Source organism: Rhinoderma darwinii, chromosome 3 (assembly GCF_050947455.1).
Source record: "Rhinoderma darwinii isolate aRhiDar2 chromosome 3, aRhiDar2.hap1, whole genome shotgun sequence".
Classification (NCBI taxonomy): Eukaryota; Metazoa; Chordata; class Amphibia; order Anura; family Rhinodermatidae; genus Rhinoderma; species Rhinoderma darwinii.
Genome location: NC_134689.1, coordinates 4,922,030 through 4,936,355, shown reverse-complemented (window position 1 = coordinate 4,936,355; position 14,326 = coordinate 4,922,030). Strand labels below are relative to the sequence as shown.

Genomic DNA, 14,326 nt, shown 5'->3' with positions numbered 1-14,326 from the left:
TAGGTAGGTGGTACGTGTCATATCCACAAGAATGTCTGGATACAAGGTGTCCCAGATCATCACACTGCCTCAGCCGGCTCGTCTTCTTCCCATAATGCATCCGGGTCCATCTCTATCCAAGGTAATGGACGCACACGCACCGGCCGTCCACATGATTTCAAATAAAAGGCGATTGCTCAGACCAGGCCTCCTTATTTCATTGCTCCAGGCTCTAGTTCTGATGCTCACGTGCCCACTGTAGGTGATGGACAGGGGTCGGCATGGGCACTCCGACCGGTCTGCAGCTACACAGCCCCATATGCAGCGAGCTGCGATGCTCTGCGTGTTCCGACATCTTTCTATCATAGCCAGCAGTAACTTTCTCAGCAATTTGTGGTACAGTAGCTGCTCTTCTGTGAGTTTGGCCTTCACTCCTCACCAGCATCAATGAGCCTTGGATGTCCATGACTCTGTCGCCAGTCAGGGATTGGCCTTCCTTGGAGCACTTTTGCTAGGTGTTAACCACTGTATACCGGGAACTCCCAAGACCTGCCATTATGGCGATGCGCTAAACCAATCATCTCACCAACACAATTTTTGATCAGATCCTTATGCCTAATGCGCACGACTGTTGTGTGCCGGCCGGGTCCCGTCTGTGATCTGTGGTAAGCTGGGACATGTCCCATCTTTTCACGGACCCGATTCACCCGCTCAAGTGAATGGGTCCGTGAAAACTAATCAGGTACTACTTGGATGCTGTAAAAATGGCCCGAATGGCACTCGGTCGTGTGCAACTGGCTTTATACTTGCCCATTTTTCCTACGTCCAAAACATCAACTACAAGAACGGACTGTTGACTTGCTGCCTGATATATTCCACCCATTGTCAGGCGCCATTGTAGCGAGACCATCAATGTTATTCCCTTCACATGTCAGTGGTTTTGGCGGACGGTGTACATTTCTGCAGCAGCCCCATCATACAGCTCCCCAGCACTTTCCTTCTGTGACTACTGACGAAAAAAATTTGACGGACAGAGAATCTCACCTGTGTTTCTGCTTTTTGGTTAGAAGCAGCTGAGCAACAGACGCGCAGGTCTCGGCCTCTTTTACGGAGTCTCTGAGCCTTCGGTACAGATCATTCTCTGGGAACTTCCGGTCCTCGGCATCCTCCAGCATGACCTTCAACTCGATGATGTCTGCAAAGAAGATCAAAGCGAACCATTAGTTCAAAAAAGGGATGCAAAAAAAAATAAAAAAATCATATTAGAGCAGATAATAGCACGAAGACCTCAGGGAACTAATTTTCTATGTAACATGGTGTGTCTAAGTCATGGAGATATTTACATTTGAGTCCTCAAAGGTCCTAAGTCAACAGAGGCAAAACTTCCAAAAAGCGATCCTAAGGAAAAAGGTGGCACTACAGCCCAGTTTCCACTCATCCTCTAAACAGCAATAGGAAACAAATGAGAAATACATACAATCATGACGCTAACCCAGGGAGGCCACAAACAGCAGATATAAGGTCTGTGAGACATCGAGTCTTCACCGGACCCGCCATGCACTTTCATCACCAAAGGTTCAATAGTCTCAAACGGAAATTGGAAACATCTTAACGTTTCATGGGAAAAAGAAGCGTAGCCATTATTGTTGTCACTAAGGCCGGGCACTTATCACAGAGCTCTTTATAGCTACTCATTGTAAAAGCTCATTTTTGAATGCACTGACTCACCTTTTTTGTGATTCAGGCTGGCTGTCAGGGCTTCCGTTACCCGGCTGACCCATGTATCATACGACTGGGCACGTGACTTCACTCCGTACAGAAGAGCAGGGAAATCTTCAAGTGAATATCGGTACCTAATGTTAACAAGAAGGGAAGGAAAGTATTAAACATGGTGCGGCTCTAGTGAATGGATAGGCTGCGAGGTCACCGCTGCTCTCTAGTGAATGGATAGGCTGCATTGGCTGTGAGGTCACCGCTGCTCTCTAGTGAATGGATAGGCTGCGAGGTCACCGCTGCTCTCTAGTGAATGGATAGGCTGCATTGGCTGTGAGGTCACCACTGCTCTCTAGTGAATGGATAGGCTGCATTGGCTGTGAGGTCACCGCTGCTCTCTAGTGAATGGATAGGCTGCATTGGCTGTGAGGTCACCACTGCTCTCTAGTGAATGGATAGGCTGCATTCTCAGTGATGTCACCGCTGCTCTCTAGTGAATGGATAGGCTGCATTGGCTGTGATGTCACCGCTGCTCTCTAGTGAATGGATAGGCTGCATTCTCAGTGATGTCACCACTGCTCTCTAGTGAATGGATAGGCTGCATTGGCTGTGATGTCACCGCTGCTCTCTAGTGAATGGATAGGCTGCATTCTCAGTGATGTCACCGCTGCTCTCTAGTAAATGGATAGGCTGCATTCTCAGTGATGTCACCGCTGCTCTCTAGTGAATGGATAGGCTGCATTCTCAGTGATGTCACCGCTGCTCTCTAGTAAATGGATAGGCTTTATGTGACACCCAGATGTAATTTAATGAGATTTATTGGGACATATATCACTACGGATTTGATGTGCATCTACAACCTTCTTTCAGTCCTCACCTGAGACACTTGTTCTGCATGGGGCACGTACACAGGTCCTCTACATGATGCAGGCAGACAAGTCGATCCGAGTTGCAACTGCATGTCAGAGCGGAGAGGAAACAGGTGGTTCTGCAGGAGGAACATTGCCTCTCATCATCTGGGACCAGCTCAAAGACTTCTTCTTCTGACTGCTGGATCCCCTGTGAGAGATAGTAACCACTCTTAGATCTGGCAAACAAAACACATGCAATGGGCATGACGGGAAAACAAAGCAGCTAGTCCTTACCACTTGTAGGGCATTGTCCCGTGCCCTGCTCTCCTCCTCAATCATTACAGACATCTCTTTGCATACTGCAGCTGCCAAGCCAACATCCAAGCACTCTGGGTCTGTGGCCATTTTGAAGATTAACTCTTCGTGAGAAAATACACAGTGTCTTCTCAGTCTCCTATAATGATTGACACACTGGCGTCCAATGGGAAGCTGGCAGAAAGAGGAAAAAGAAAAAAAGTTTGCGCATATACACAATATAATTTACACACGTGTGCAGCGGGGAGAGTCGGTGCCAGAATGTATATAGAAAAAAAACTAACGATTACAGGTGGATATTCAAGGATCTTACTAGAGAAATACTTTGTGCCCTACATACCCAGTCAGCAGTGCAGAAGTTAACAGCCTCCGCAAAGTTGTATCCTTGGTTAAAGCCGGAGTGATACGCACGGGGGAAAGTGACCACAAACTCCCCTGCACATTGGTTGGTCCTGTAAACCTGAAAATTAAAGTGTACATTAAGGTCATTGGTATGGTGGCATATATGGCACCACTGCATAGCTATGAGGTCTCCCTCTACACTGCCCTGCAGCAAACTGGGTTGCAATCCAAATCTGGGCAATGGTGGAGCAAGTGATGAATCAAGAAAGTTCTCTACGGCCTGAGCATTTATTTATAGAGTTAGACAAATCGTATATAAGCCGCAGAGGATTGTACTCACGGGTACTCCGTGTTCCATCAGCACGTTGGGGTTCATGATGGTCACTAGCTGGTGTAATAGGTCAGGCTGGGTCTCAAACAGTTCCGGAGCCAGTTCTCTCATGACATCTTCCAACTGCTCGGCAGCATGGGAAGGAACTCCGTACCACGTCTTGGGTTCTCCCCTGAGAAGAGGAAGAATGAAGAGACTGTTAACAGGTCACACGAGACAAGGGGGCCCCTTAACGTAGATCAGAACGACATGTGTGTTCTTCCAGAAACTGCGCCAGTCGCCTGTCTATGGTATTGCAGCTCAGACACATTCACATGGATAGGGCTGAGCTGCAACACCCCCATGGATGAGAGTGGAGCATTTAATGGAAGTCTGCAGACATTTTTTTTCTAATCTAATGCAACCCTTTTACAGAATTGCATGAAACATACCAGTGCAGGTAATTAATGGAGTAACTCCAATGGTCCTCGATGTGCCAACAAAAAGAAGAAAAGCACATGCCCACGTATAGCCAGGGCACCTTCATGCCAGAGATGTCCACGTTGATGTGAGTGAGAACAGATTGCTCTAGAACGGGCATGTTGTTCAGATTCCAACCACATTGGGCATAATCCTGTAAAGGGAAGAAATTGTGTGAAACCACAGCATTAGTAACCATTGTAAATCACGTGAGTGTGTCAATTACACTTCTTTACTTGTCTTAAACTAATCTCAAAATTTAAATCAAAAGACCAAGCTGTGTGCGGACGCTGAACAAGGGGAATGCTGGGAGATTTCAGCTATGAAACCAGCAGAATAGTGAGTGCAGCTCTGGAGTATAATACAAGATGTAACTCAGGATCAGTAGAGGATAAGTAATGTATGTACACAGTGACTCCACCAGCAGAATAGTGAGTGCAGCTCTGGAGTATAATACAGGATGTAACTCAGGATCAGTAATGTAATGTATGTACACAGTGACTTCACCAGCAGAATATTGAGTGCAGCTCTGGAGTATAATACAGGATATAACTCAGGATCAGTACAGGATAAGTAATGTAATGTATGTACACAGTGACTCCACCAGCAGAATAGTGAGTGCAGCTCTGGAGTATAATACAGGATGTCACTCAGGATCAGTACAGGATAAGTAATGTAATGTATGTACACAGTGACTCCACCTGCAGAATAGTGAGTGCAGCTCTGGAGTATAATACAGGATGTAACTCAGGAACAGTACAGGATAAGTAATGTAATGTATGTACACAGTGACGCCACCAGCAGAATAGTGAGTGCAGCTCTGCAGTATAATACAGGATGTAACTCCGGATCAGTACAGGATAAGTAATGTAATGTACACAGTGACTCCACCAGCAGAATAGTGAGTGCAGCTCTGGAGTATAATACAGGATATAACTCAGGATCAGTACAGGATAAGTAATGTAATGTATGTACACAGTGACTCCACCAGCAGAATATTGAGTGCAGCTCTGGAGTATAATACAGGATGTAACTCAGGATCAGTACAGGATAAGTAATGTAATGTATGTACACAGTGACTCCACCAGCAGAATAGTGAGTGCAGCTCTGGAGTATAATACAGGATATAACTCCGGATCAGTACAGGATAAGTAATGTAATGTATGTACACAGTGACTCCACCAGCAGAATAGTGAGTGCTGCTCTGGAGTATAATACAGGATATAACTCAGGATCAGTACAGGATAAGTAATGTAATGTATGTACACAGTGACTCCACCTGCAGAATAGTGAGTGCAGCTCTGGAGTATAATACAGGATGTAACTCAGGAACAGTACAGGATAAGTAATGTAATGTATGTACACAGTGACGCCACCAGCAGAATAGTGAGTGCAGCTCTGCAGTATAATACAGGATGTAACTCCGGATCAGTACAGGATAAGTAATGTAATGTACACAGTGACTCCACCAGCAGAATAGTGAGTGCAGCTCTGGAGTATAATACAGGATATAACTCAGGATCAGTACAGGATAAGTAATGTAATGTATGTACACAGTGACTCCACCAGCAGAATATTGAGTGCAGCTCTGGAGTATAATACAGGATGTAACTCAGGATCAGTACAGGATAAGTAATGTAATGTATGTACACAGTGACTCCACCAGCAGAATAGTGAGCGCAGCTCTGGAGTATAATAGAGGATGTAACTCAGGATCAGTACAGGATAAGTAATGTATGTACACAGTGACTCCACCAGCAGAATAGTGAGTGCAGCTCTGGAGTATAATACAGGCTGTAACTCAGGATCAGTACAGGATAAGTAATGTATGTACACAGTGACTCCACCAGCAGAATAGTGAGTGCAGCTCTGGAGTATAATACAGGATATAACTCAGGATCAGTGCAGGATAAGTAATGTAATGTATGTACACAGTGACTCCACCAGCAGAATAGTGAGTGCAGCTCTGGAGTATAATACAGGATGTAACTCAGGATCAGTACAGGATAAGTAATGTAATGTGTGTACACAGTGACTCCACCAGCAGAATAGTGAGTGCAGCTCTGGAGTATAATACAGAATGTTACTCAGGATCAGTACACGATAAGTAATGTAATGTATGTACACAGTGACTCCACCAGCAGAATAGGGAGTGCAGCTCTGGAGTGTAATACAGGATGTAGCTCAGGATCAGTTCAGGATAAGTAATGTAATGTAAGTATGTACACAGTGACTCCACCAGCAGAATAGTGAGTGCAGCTCTGGTGTATAATACAGGATATAACTCAGGATCAGTACAGGATAAGTAATGTATGTATACAGTGACTCAACTATACAAAAATAATTAAATAAAAAGTGTAAACTAGTTCACGAAGTTGGACATGCACTTGTTGGTCTTACTATCCTCCCTCATCTTCAGGAGTTAAATACTGCAGATCTGCCTCACCTCTTCATCGGGTGTCAGCTTCCTCCGGCTATCGAGTGTCGGGAAGCCGCTCCCAAAATCTCTAGAAGAAATGTCAGCACCGTATTCCACTATCACATCCTCTTCAATGGTGCACACCAGGCGCCAGAATTCCTTCTCCACCAGCTCCGTAGGCACCATCTGTGGCAGAAATATTAACAAGGATTTGGTCCAGACTCACATAACGATCTTTACAGCTGCAAAGTGAAGAACTGTATGTACTTACGTGTACCGGCATATTGAAGTAGTCGGATTTGAAGTTATCGGCCATCTCTCCGAAGCTTTGCAGAGTGTATTCCCTCACAGCCTGCTCAAATCCAAAGGCTTCACGTGGCTTGCTGCATTCCTATCAGGAGCAGGGGAAAGAAGGATACTTTATAAAACAAGAATTCAGCAAAAGCTAATCTACATATCCGGTTTTCCATATAAGAATGGTTCTATGGGATTATACGAAGTTAAACGGACACGCAACCTGCAGCCTCGGGCCCTAAATCAGCAATCAGAATATTAACAAAAGTAAATTGGAGCGTTACAGCGCCCTCTAACCCTATTAATAGAATTTCAACGGTAGGTGTGTGATGCTTCATTTCCCCTCCTGATCCCTGGCAATCCCCGGACCCCTTTAAAATCCAGATAATGCAGCACTAATAAGACTAAACAAGTGACGGCTGCTGATCCGAATACTTAACTCCCTCATAGAGGATGTCGCTCCCGTCCCCCAATAAGCCTGTGAACGTCTAAATTCAACACAAGTAGAAACAAGTTATGCCCCCCAATTTTTTAACACTCATTACATCCATGTAGAAATATCTGAAGCAGCAGAATCTGGAGGTTCCAATTAAAGCCGTTGACTAAATTGAGGGTTGATTTGTACTGCCCTAAGCTCAGCCACTTTGTAGTAGTTACCCGAGAATGAAGAACCGAGCATCAGGGATACAAAATAAAAAACTAAGACGGGACTGCTGCAAGTGAATAGACCGATGGTCCGCCACGCATCTAGAATTACCTCAGCGATACATTTTGGGCAGCGCCAGTCTCCTTTGGGTACCTCTGGGAGAGGTGGGATCAGACAGAATGTGTGGTAACTGTCGTCACAACCGTCACACAGCAGTAATTTCTCCTCACAGTCACCGCGGCCGCAAAATAGGCAAATGTACAGGTCGACCTGAAGGGACAGAAGAGCAATGACGGGGTGTAAAGAAATATCGGGGGTTTTTATACTAGAAACTCATAGATTTAGATGTAAGGACTTTCAATACATTTAATGAACAGACAAACACAAATGTTATGATATGACAGCGCCATCCTGTGGGCACATGCACTAACTGCAAGTCATTAGAATAATATGGTGAATCTTTTTCTTACAGAAGTGGTTTTTGACATCAATGTCCACAGTTTTTCAGCATCTTCAAGTCAATTCCTGCAGTTTCTCATTTCCTCCCGTTCACACAGAACCAAGTTCTTCCAAGCACAATCACGAGTGGACAGAACAGTGCTCACACCTTCTTAAATACTCTGTGCTGTTGGGGACACTTCTCTGCCTCCAACTTCTCTTCATTCTCCTTTCACATCATGACTTTATCCCGGCTACATACAGCCCGGTCCTCCCTAACACCTTGTGATTGGGCAGGTCCCCCCCCCCACCGAGCACAAGATACATATACTCTTCTGCTGAAATACTTTGTGCTGCTGCAGATTCCGCGTCTTCTGCTATCTGTGCCCACTCCACTCCATTTCCCTCCTCACATCATGACCGTAACATTGCAGGAGTTGGCGGGTCACTACCATCCCCCCTCTCACCCTAAAAAAAATAAAAATAAATCCCATCTCTTTTCCTGTTGTGAGCATTCTGGTGATCTGGCCCCGGGTTGTTTTATTTCTGCCCCTTTTAAAAGCACAGCGCAAACAAACAGGCGATTGTTCTTAGAAAACAGAAGCATACAGTGCATGTATTAGCAATTTCAGGCTGTAACAGGTTTTCATTCCAGGCAATATTAAGGGGTTAAAATGTAACAGCCGGTACGGGAGATATGAGGAAATAATAACTAACGCTAGGAACGCAGCACTTACAAAGTTGACCGACAGCGCCCCCTTCCGCTGCCTCATCTGCATCCCAAAATCATCCAGCTTAGAACTCTTCCTCTTCCTGAACAGTTCATCTGAAACAGCAAAAGACCTTGTGAGCTGAAACCTGAGAAACTTACAGACATACATCCGGGCCATGTTAAGAAATCTTCCTGCAGTCTGGGCCATGACTTGGGGTGTTTATCTGCTCTAATAAATGGGTTTTCTAGTTTGGACAACCAGCTGTCTTTTGCCACTTCTCCCGATGACTGGCTGACAGTCAAATTCTACTTTTGCTGGGAGTCTTGATGCCCTTCACCTCCCCCCATAAAGTTTTGTTTACCTGTTTTCATTAATCCCAAAATCCCCACCATCCTCCAGCAAGAATATTGTATAAGGATAGCACCCTCTGCTGGCCGGCATGTCTCATTACCAGCAATTAACAGATGGAACTTGTTCCTACATAGACTTAAAGAGGCTCTGTCACCAGATTTTGCAGCCCCTATCTGCTATTGCCTGTGATCGGCGCTGCAATGTAGATTACAGTAACATTTTTATTTTTAAAAAACGAGCATTTTTGGCCAAGTTATGACCATTTTTGTATTTATGCAAATGAGGCTGTCTAAAGTACAAGTGGGCGTGTTTAAAGTAAAAGTCCAAGTGGGCGTGTATTATGTGCGTACATCGGGGCGTGTTTACTTCTTTTACTAGCTGGGCGTTAGGAATGGGAGTGTATGATGCTGACGAATCAGCATCATCCACTTCTGTTCGTTAACACCCAGCTTCTGGCAGTGCAGACACACAGCGTGTTCTCGAGAGATCACGCTGTGACGTCACTCATTTCCTGCCCCAGGTCCTGCATCGTGTTGGCCACATCGGCACCAGAGGCCACATTTGATTCTGCAGCAGCATCGGCGTAAGTCGATGTAGCTACTTACCTACAAATGCTGATGCTGCTGCAGAATCAGCTGAAGCCTCTGGTGCCGATGTGGCCGACACGATGCAGGACCTGGGGCAGGAAGTGAGTGACGTCACAGCGTTATCTCTCGAGAACACGCTGTGTGTCTGCACTGCCAGAAGCTGGGTGTTAACGAACAGAAGTGGATGATGCTGATTCGTCAGCATCATACACTCCCATTCCTAACGCCCAGCTAGTAAAAGAAGTAAACACGCCCAGATGTACATACACAATACACGCCCAGTTGTACATACACAATACACGCCCAGTTGTACATACACAATACACGCCCAGTTGTACATACACAATACACGCCCAGTTGTACATACACAATACACGCCCAGTTGTACATACACAATACACGCCCAGTTGTACATACACAATACACGCCCAGTTGTACATACACAATACACGCCCAGTTGTACATACACAATACACGCCCAGTTGTACATACACAATACACGCCCAGTTGTACTTTAACGTTAAACTCGCCCAGTTGTACTTTAGAAAGCCTCATTTACATAAATATAAAAATGGTCATAACTTGGCCAAAAATGCTCGTTTTTAAAAAAAACAAAAAACGTTACTCTTATCTACATTGCAGCGCCGATCTGCTGCAATAGGAGATAGGGGTTGCAAAATCTGGTGACAGAGCCTCTTTAAGGTCCTCTTACATGGCCAGTCCTGGGCCATGTGAACCAGCGCCTAACAACGAGACAGCTCGTTTGCTCCTGCCACAAGGAGCTGTGAATGGTGACGAGTGCTCATTACTCCGATAGTCAGAAAAGGAATGCCTGCAGGCAAACGAAACCCTATTTCCTGACCACCCAATAGATAATAGAGATAAAGTAAGAGTTAACAACTTTTATTAAGCTACGTGTAGCGAGACAAACTATACACATAAATTTTAAAAATTTCACTGCCACAGACCGAAGTCAGTATAACAGCTGGAGAACCCAGCCGAGTATCAGAAAATTGCGGTGTGTGCCGAGTGTCGGCAAACAGTCAGCACAAGGGCACCAGTGCCTCTATTCATGATAGATCCGGCTGAGGCAGGGATTAAAATTTCATTACAGCCCCCCCGACATGTTTCGCTACCTAGTAGCGTCCTCAGGGGTACACGGGGCTAGCCCCGTGTACCCCTGAGGACGCTACTAGGTAGCGAAACATGTCGGGGGGGGCTGTAATGAAATTTTAATCCCTGCCTCAGCCGGATCTATCATATGAATAGAGGCACTGGTGCCCTTGTGCTGACTGTTTGCCGACACTCGGCACACACCGCAATTTTCTGATACTCGGCTGGGTTCTCCAGCTGTTATACTGACTTCGGTCTGTGGCAGTGAAATTTTTAAAATTTATGTGTATAGTTTGTCTCGCTACACGTAGCTTAATAAAAGTTGTTAACTCTTACTTTATCTCTATTATCTATTGGGTGGTCAGGAAATAGGGTTTCGTTTGCCTGCAGGCATTCCTTTTCTGACTATATATTGTACCCGCTGACTACCCAGGGTCAAACCTGTGTTTTTTCTCATTACTCCGATCGCTCGTCCCCATACATCATCATGTCGGCAGCGCGTCTCCGTTTACACACCGAGACGTGCTGCCGACAACCATATTATTTTACACTTTTAAAACGATACGATCAGCAGATGAACGAGCGTTTGCTTGATTACACGGGGCAGTTATCGGGAATGAGCGTTCTATGAATGAGCATTTGCCCGATAATTGGCCAGTGTAAAAGGGCCTTTAGGCAGCCCATGAAAACGTCACTCGAATAATCATCCCTGGCAAAGGAGGCTGTATCGCAATTTTGAGGTTTGTGAGGTAAACAAATAACTTTGAGGGGTACAAGGAACCAAGATCCCAATTTTTTCCCCAAAGTTTCACTAAATTTTCAGGGTAACTAAACATTTAAAAAACTTTTGACATGTCAGAAGTTTTGATCAGTGGGGGTTTAGTTACCCTTTAAGACAGACGTTATCATTAGTCCATTTAGGCATTTTATTAGGGATGACCTCCAGGCGTGAGCACAGTCTTACCAGCTCTGTCTTGAACGCTGTCGCCAACCCCGATCACCTTGGTAGTAGCTCCGAAGGCATGCAACTTCTTCACTTCTGGGCTTTTACTGATCTCCACAGACTCCTGCAATAGAACAACACAGATTCAGTGAGTCAGTGGATTGCAGGGGTTAAATTAAATGTAACACGGCCACTCCTCTGCCTGTAGGGGAATCTGAAATGTATTAATAGAGTCAGCCAGTCCTATGTAAATAAAGCTCAGTCAGTGTACAATGAAAAGTTCTGCAACTTCCTAAAATACGCGGTGTTAAAAAGATCTTACCGTATGCAACATCTCTGCTTGTTGTCAGCGGTAGGAAACATTTTTATTTATGACTAATACTGCTATGCCGTACAGATAAGAAAAAACTAAAATCGCACCTCAGACTTGATTCGCCGGGATCTCTTCAAGGGAATGTTTGTCTTCTCAGTTCTTGCAGCGTCTTTGGTGTCTTCATATGGATCCGCCACTTCCACTTTCTCCTCAACTTTCAAATTTGGTTTCTGGATGCCCTGAATGGGGAAGATCAAAGAGAACGGAGCTGGGAAGTTAATAATCACGTGACGTCTGTTATAGGTGAAGGTGCGGTGAGATCATGTGTGTGTCGACTCACCATGAGGCTGATCCCAGACTGGAAGAGTTCATAGGGGTATAGAATTCGCTCATAATGTGTCTTCAGTAGAGACCCCGTGCCCTTTCCGGAGACGTAACCCAGGCGGCTGCCCACTCTTGACCATTTCTTCTCCTTGCTAATGATGTCAAAGCCTCCTTCACTGGAAACAACCTGCCAGGTGACGGAGGAGTAAATGGAACTTTAATTCTTCTAAAAAAGAACACACTCGGGATCACTCAGGACTGATTTCAAATGTAAAGTGGTGCCCCGGCCTTCTGTCAATAAATCTTGATCATCGTATAAAAATAAAAAAGTCTGCATCTTATTAATATACTATGTGTTTGCATTTCTCACAGTTTGAGAGCTTTGATTGCTGTCAGTGAATGGGAACATTCTTGTTTACACCGCTCTTGATTCAAGTCAATGACAGAAAGTAGAGATCTTGAAAATGGTGAGCAATTAAAACACATGCGGTATTAAAATGATAAAACTGGCCATGTTGCCCAGAGCAACAAATCAGAGCTCAGTTTTCATTTCTTACACGGATCTGGAAAGCTGCGCTGTGATGGGTTGCTATGGGCAACAAGGCCAGTTTTACTTTTAGACAAATTTGATAATGAGGTTTCATGTGTATTAGAAAGTTGTAGGAGTTTTTATTACATCAAAAGGTTTGCATTATTCCAGAAACAGCGGCCATGATGTCCAAGGGTTGCATCTGGGATTGCGACTCATCATCTTTCAATTGAATTGGGCTGAGGTGCAATACCGGGCACAGCCCATGGACGACAGTGGTGCTGTTTCTGGAAAGAAAGCAGAGCATTTTTTTCTAACCCTGGACAAGGTTAGAAAAAATATTTTTCTCATTCATTTCTAGGTTTACTGTTCCTCACCTTACTCAGTGCATACAAATCGAGGAGCCTGCGATCCACCACCGGGATCCTGAGCGTTGATCCTTGCAGCTCCCAGAACTTTGCCAGCTGATCCAGAAAGTCAAGCTTCACGCGGGTCATAGCCTAGGAATCAGGACAGGAGTTATTTTTGGTGCTTTCTATTTTACAAGAGCAGCTGAGATTGATTTTCCTGCAGCAGAAATCTCTAAAAGGGAATTTACAAGTGAAAGATGACACTTCGGATATTGGTCTGTAATCTCCGATGTCCTAACAGCAATTAGCAGGCGCAACAAAGCCCATCAAGGGCAGAAAATGTTGGGCACTAATGATAATGAGCCCGCGGGGTGACCCTCTTGACTAGGACTCGCTTCACATCTCAGACCCCTTTGAAGCAGGAGTTTCATAGTTTGCACCCACTAATGTCGTTGTTGGGGTATCCATTCCGGTTGACAGGTCTCCTTTAAAGCTAGGGCTACACGGCGACTTTGGACACGACACAGATCGCTGCGCCAATGATAGTCAATGTTGCCGCCTTGTGACCTGCAACACGACAGTCGCAAAAAAATTCAGCAGGTTCGTTTTTCTCGCGACTGTCGTGTCGTGGTTGCAGCGAGCCGTGGGTCGCAACGTGTCCACATTGACGTACATTACCGGGGACGTATGGCCTGTGACGCAACCAGATTTGCAGTGCAGCCCTAGCCTTAGGGACACGGTCACAGAAAATCTGTCTACTGGAGATAATAAAAGTATAAAGAGGGAATACAATAATTAAAAAAAATTAAGGCCTCCTGTGTATGTGTCCCTATGACAACTCTTCAACCACTGTGTGCTACCAGTTCCATGTTGTCATAGGGAAATTATGTGGAGCCAGATCTGCTAATATTTAAGTCATTTAGGATGTGGCCATTCCACACAATGATCCTGTGACAACTCTTAACCGCCACAGAAAACTGTGGAAGTGTTGTCATGGGGACACAACAGAGTAGCTCTTTTCATGGCAGGCCTATGACATTCGTCTCTGACAGATCCGCATAAGATTAAGGCGTTTTTGTTTTTTCCACATTTTAAGATACATTTGTATAAAACTTGTGGGAGTTCTCTGGCTCCACAGAAGCCACGTGACATATCTACAGCGGCCTCTTCCAGCCTCGTGACAAGTACAGATCACCTTCTATATATGCTGAGAAACAGACGATAAATGAGCATCAAGGGGATGAGGTAACTTAATCTGTAGCAATAACTGTCCGGAGCTGCATTTAGGCTCTGTTCACACCCGCGCAGGACGTCGT

General features: G+C 45.1%; 1 protein-coding gene across 2 annotated transcripts in view; it reads right to left on the bottom strand.

Annotated features, from left to right (window-relative positions):
- The window catches only part of KDM5A (lysine demethylase 5A), a 52,449-nt gene that overhangs the window by 14,683 nt on the left and 23,440 nt on the right, over positions 1–14,326 (bottom strand). For both annotated transcript variants that reach the window (XM_075855720.1, XM_075855719.1), the window contains exons 3-17: positions 13,038–13,160; positions 12,148–12,318; positions 11,915–12,046; positions 11,516–11,618; positions 8,525–8,613; positions 7,461–7,619; positions 6,681–6,800; positions 6,437–6,595; positions 3,963–4,144; positions 3,541–3,703; positions 3,199–3,318; positions 2,838–3,032; positions 2,570–2,751; positions 1,708–1,832; positions 1,024–1,174 (exon numbers count right to left, since the gene is read on the bottom strand). In XM_075855720.1, the coding sequence (XP_075711835.1) occupies positions 1,024–1,174; positions 1,708–1,832; positions 2,570–2,751; positions 2,838–3,032; positions 3,199–3,318; positions 3,541–3,703; positions 3,963–4,144; positions 6,437–6,595; positions 6,681–6,800; positions 7,461–7,619; positions 8,525–8,613; positions 11,516–11,618; positions 11,915–12,046; positions 12,148–12,318; positions 13,038–13,160 (2,174 nt within the window). The remainder of the gene's footprint in view (positions 1–1,023; positions 1,175–1,707; positions 1,833–2,569; positions 2,752–2,837; positions 3,033–3,198; positions 3,319–3,540; positions 3,704–3,962; positions 4,145–6,436; positions 6,596–6,680; positions 6,801–7,460; positions 7,620–8,524; positions 8,614–11,515; positions 11,619–11,914; positions 12,047–12,147; positions 12,319–13,037; positions 13,161–14,326) is intronic.